Source organism: Loxodonta africana, chromosome 3, assembly GCF_030014295.1.
Source record: "Loxodonta africana isolate mLoxAfr1 chromosome 3, mLoxAfr1.hap2, whole genome shotgun sequence".
Lineage (NCBI taxonomy): Eukaryota > Metazoa > Chordata > Mammalia > Proboscidea > Elephantidae > Loxodonta > Loxodonta africana.
In genome coordinates this window covers 103,606,894-103,611,515 of record NC_087344.1, presented here as the reverse complement: position 1 = coordinate 103,611,515, position 4,622 = coordinate 103,606,894, and the positions used below count along the sequence as shown (strand labels likewise).

General features: G+C 55.8%; 1 protein-coding gene across 1 annotated transcript; it reads right to left on the bottom strand.

Moving 5' to 3' along the window:
- Nucleotides 1-2,374: 2,374 nt before the first annotated feature.
- On the bottom strand, nt 2,375-3,823 carry FOXD3 (forkhead box D3). Its single transcript, XM_010591217.3, has one exon. The coding sequence runs from the start codon at nt 3,821-3,823 to the stop codon at nt 2,375-2,377; it is 1,449 nt and encodes a 482-aa protein (XP_010589519.2).
- Between the last annotated feature and the right edge of the window lie 799 nt (nt 3,824-4,622).

The window sequence follows — 4,622 nt, the reverse complement described above, 5'->3', positions numbered from 1 at the left end:
ATATGAGCGAGTAATTTTATAAGTAACAAAGGATCAGGGATGGAATGAGGCCCCTGTTATCCAATGTCATTTAGAAGCCTTGGATCAGCAGCTTCTTGAGGCTAAAAGTGAATTCAAGAAGCCCTGCCTTTCCCTTTTCCCAGGGGTGTCAGCTAAATTTAGAAATAACCTCTATGTGTTTGCACAAATCATGTACCATTTGCTGTTTGTGTAAAAACCGATTAGCCAGACACAACTGTGAAACAACTTGTTACTTTTATAGCTGCAACACACAAACAAATTTAGATCCGTTGAGTTTTCTTTGTAAAAGGAGATTAGAAGGAATCCGCCAGGGGACCGTGCGGTCCATAATCTCTTCTCAGTAAAGATCACTGTTGCCCCTCTTCGTGGAAGATGATTATCAGATTCTTGTTTATCAAGTTAAACTATCTCACCCCCAGCAGCTTATTTTATTTTAGGACTCTGATCCCAAAGGAATGTTTGCTTAGGACATGATAACGTTTGCCATTTACCAGGAAAACAGATTCGGTATTTGCGAGGAAATGTCTTTCAAAGCCGCCTGCTAGCCCAAGCCCACAGCAGAGAAATAAGGCCGAGATCCGCGGCCCGCAGGCATCTCACAACTAGGGAGGCGAGGTGGACACCAGCGCCAGGGTCTCCTGGTGTTTTGCAAACAGGAAGCATAGGGGGCCGAGCTGACAGTACTGCTAACTCGCTTCAATCTAAAAAAGCGACTTCGCATAAGTAATTTGTAACAGCTAAATTAATTACAAAATAATTAGAATTGATGCCGTTTGAGGCTATGTTGCTGATGGTGGGAACTGGCCTTCGGCGCCTAGACATTTCCTTTCTCCCGGAATATTCCTTTTTTTGCTTAATGTTGAGACAACGGGAAGGCATGTTAAGAATATTCTACGAGGACATTTACCACTCCTGCTTTATGATCTCGCATTTCACACTAACTTAGCTTAACGTTAAAAAAAAAAAAAAATAGGGGAGAGTGATGCACATGTTTTTAAAAGAATATTAAAGCCACCATTCCTTCTACCCATCAGAAAGGCAGCGTGTTGGAGGTAGGGGAGGCATCTATTGGAATCCTTCAGTAATCCAGTTACCTATGGATTATTGTCACAGAAAGAACAAAATGACTATGTATTATCTGTCTGGTTACTATGGATAATGTAATCCCACTGCAAAACTTAACATGCAATCATGTAAAATTTAAGAATCAACCGGGTTAATTCACCACTTGAAGGGATGAGAAGAAACCATGTTAAAAATCTAAGATTTAAATGCTAAACGGAGAGATGTTTAGGAATCTACATTCTTTTGAAAGGATAATTGAATTGATCAGTAACTCCTTTTGGAAGTTTTCACTGTGAAAGATTCAAGTCTGGTCTTTTTAAAAAATTAAAAGACTACTCTTGTTTTGAATAAGGTTGTATTTTTAATGAGAGCTTACTCATTTTATCTACAGGACGTCTGGTCTTTCAGATGTAATGGGTTGATACGTAGATCACCACCCACATGTAATGCTACAAGGCAATTTTTAATAAGATTTAAATTAGGCCGACTTCCCTTTCTCCAATTAAATTTCTTTTACACTCAAAATATGAATTAGCAAAGTTTGGGAAGGTCGTTACTGGAAATCTCTCGACTTTCTGGGAAAGGGACAATGCTGTTTTAAAATCTTGTCATTTACCTCAGTCACCTAAATAAAACACTAGGCTGAGCATTTTAAAAATTTATTTACAAAGTTGTGTACAACACGATGGAATAACATTTAGAATACCATATATATTCATTCATATATAAACAGACTTCTATAATAGAATGACACTTTAGCTTTTTGAAAATTTTTTTTATATTTAAAATCTCCCAAAGTCTCCATACATTTTTTTTCTCAGATAAAACTGCGGAGAGTGAACCTTCAAAAAAAATGAAAGTTCAGAGCTCTAAATCTACTGAATTTGTTTTTTTTTTCTTAAAAAAATAAAAACCCCAAAAGGAAAGTCAATATTTTTACACAAATATGTACAAAGGATTTCCCTTCCACTCCCAGGGTACTCAGAGCAGGCTCCGTCGGGATACATTTTTGGAAAATCCACTTTTCGGTTTTACCTGTACGAAAAGCTATTCCCGGCGGACGCGCGGCGAGAATTTGCTTCGCCAGCCTAGGTGTGAGCGAGGGGGTGGAGGCCGCCGAAGGTCGGGGTTGGGGATCGCGGGAGAGGGGGAGACTGGGAACGAAACAGGGGTGCAGGAGTCTGGGATTAGGCATGGGGGCCGGGACCAGGGCAGACCTCGCCGCCTGTTAATGCAGCAGTCGCCCGGGGCCGCCGCCGGGCCCTGTGTCCCGGCCACCTGCGCGTCCCTATTGCGCAGGCCACTTGGCTTGCGCAGCAGCCGCAGCAGCGGCGGCGGCCGAGGCAGCTGGCTGCAAGAACTGTCCGGAGAGTGGCACGCTCAGGATGGGCGCGATTGTGGCCGTGGTCCGGCTCAGCGACAGCGGCTGGTGCGTGGCCATGAGAGCCGCCGACTGCACGGTCCCGGGCGGCCTCAAGAAGGACTGTGCCGCGCCGCCGCCCCCAGCACCCCCGGCCCCCCCAGTGCCCCCGGCGCTCCCTGCGCCCGCAGCCGAGCCCCCAGATGCAGCCGGGCCCCCGCCGATGATGTTCTCGATGCTGAACGACGGCCGCGCGCTCGGCTCGGACTTGATAAGTGACGCCGTGGCGCCCGCCGTGCCCGCCGTGCCCGCGGCGGCCGCGGCAGCGCCCAGGCTGTTGAGCTGCAGCTGCAGGCCGGGGCCGAGCTGCGAACCGAAGGCGGCCGCCTTGCGGCCCAGCTCGCCCGAGGGCAGCAGCGGCACGGCCGGAGGCAGCACGGGCGCCACAGGCGGCAGAGCGTACGGGTACTGGAGCGCCGCGGCCGCCGCCGCCGCCGCCGCTGCCGCCGGGTGCGAGTAGGCGCCCGCTGCGGCCGCGGGGTGCAGGCCGTAGGGGCGGCCGTAGGGCCCCGCGGCGCCGGCCGCCGCCGCCAGGCTGTAGGCGCCGAAGCTCTGCATCATGAGCGCCGTCTGCTCGCGCAGGTGTTCCTGCTGGTGGCGCTTGAAGCGTTTCCGGCGCCGCAGGAAGCTGCCGTTGTCGAACATGTCCTCGGACTGCGGGTCCAGGGTCCAGTAGTTGCCCTTGCCCGGGTTGCCCGGCTCACGGGGGATCTTGACGAAACAGTCGTTGAGGGAGAGGTTGTGGCGGATGCTGTTCTGCCAGGCAGGGAACTTCTCCCGGTAGTAGGGGAAGCGGTTGCTGATGAACTCGCAGATGCCGCTCAGGGTCAGCTTCTTCTGCGGGCTCTGCAGGATGGCCATGGTGATGAGTGCGATGTACGAGTAGGGCGGCTTCACCAGGCTGTTCTTGGGCTTGCTGGGGGCCAGGCCGCCCGTCGCGCCGCTGCCCGAGCCCGGCCCGCCGCCGCCCGCACCGCCGCCCTCCTCTCCTCCAACACCGCTCTTGCAGCCGTCCGGCTCGGGCGCGCCCGCCTCGCCCCCTGGCCCGGCCCCGGCTCCGGCCGCCTCTTTGGGCAGTGCCAGCGGCTGCTGGTGCGGCGGCTGAGGCTGCCCGTGGAGGGGTGCCGCCGGAGGCACCTCGTCCGTCTCGTCCAGGTGCAGCTCAGGCGGCCCCGCGGGGCTGTCGCAGCCCGTATCGCTGTCCTTCTCCTCCAGCCCCTCGTCTCCCTCGCCCACCACATCGATGTCCACGTCCTCGGCCGTCAACACCGTCTGGCCGGACATGTCGCTGGCGCTGCCGCCGCCGGAGAGGGTCATTCCTCCTCGGGGTTGGTGATGGCGGCGGGGAGGGAGCTGCGGACGATGGGGACACGCGAATAGGGGTTCGGGCGCCCCCCGAAAGGTGGGTGGCTGGAGAAGGGAAGGGGGCGCAGGTGGCTTGGGGCCCTCCCGGGTCGGCTCACATTCGGCGGCCCGGCATCGCGCGGCGCGGGCGCTGCTGTCCGCCCCCCGCGGCCGCGCTCGGTAAACTCCTGCGGTCCTTGGCGCTCGGTACTAGGTGATCGCTTCCGCTCCCGGACCCCGAGGCTTCTCCGCGCCGCGCCCCCTTACTTCGCCCGCCTTCCTCAGTTGCTGACCAGGGCGTGGGGCGCAGGAGCGGTCCAGGCGGTCGCAGGACGCCCGGGGCCGAGCAGCTCAGAGGGCGCGAGCAGGGGCAACAGACGGGAGGGGGAGGGGGACAGTGTCAGGGACACCGAAGCCCCCGTAGTCGAAAGTCCTGTTTTAAGGACTGGCCTGATAGATTACTTTCTACTTAAAGATCCAACGGGAGGCGGGGCCACGTGACCGCGCGTGACGTCAGGGCCGCCGTGGAGCTGGCCAAACTCAAGTTGGTTCAGGGAATTGTCAACAAAGGGACCGGAGACGCGCAACTCAGCACCGCACCGCGCGCCAGCAACCCGTGCGCCCCGAGGGCTCCCCGGCCAGCCCAGGGACTCCACCCAGGCTCAAGCCTGGCTCAGGGGTCGAGGGAGCGTGGGTGGGTGGGTGCCAGCGAGTGAGGGTGTGGGCCTGGGAGCGTCGGTTGGACGGAGAAGCTCTCTTCCCCTGCTCTTCT

What these genes read in the sequence shown, in the direction of transcription:
- FOXD3 (XM_010591217.3), bottom strand. Translation starts at nt 3,823, where the DNA reads ATGACCCTCTCCGGCGGCGGCAGCGCCAGCGACATGTCCGGCCAGACG.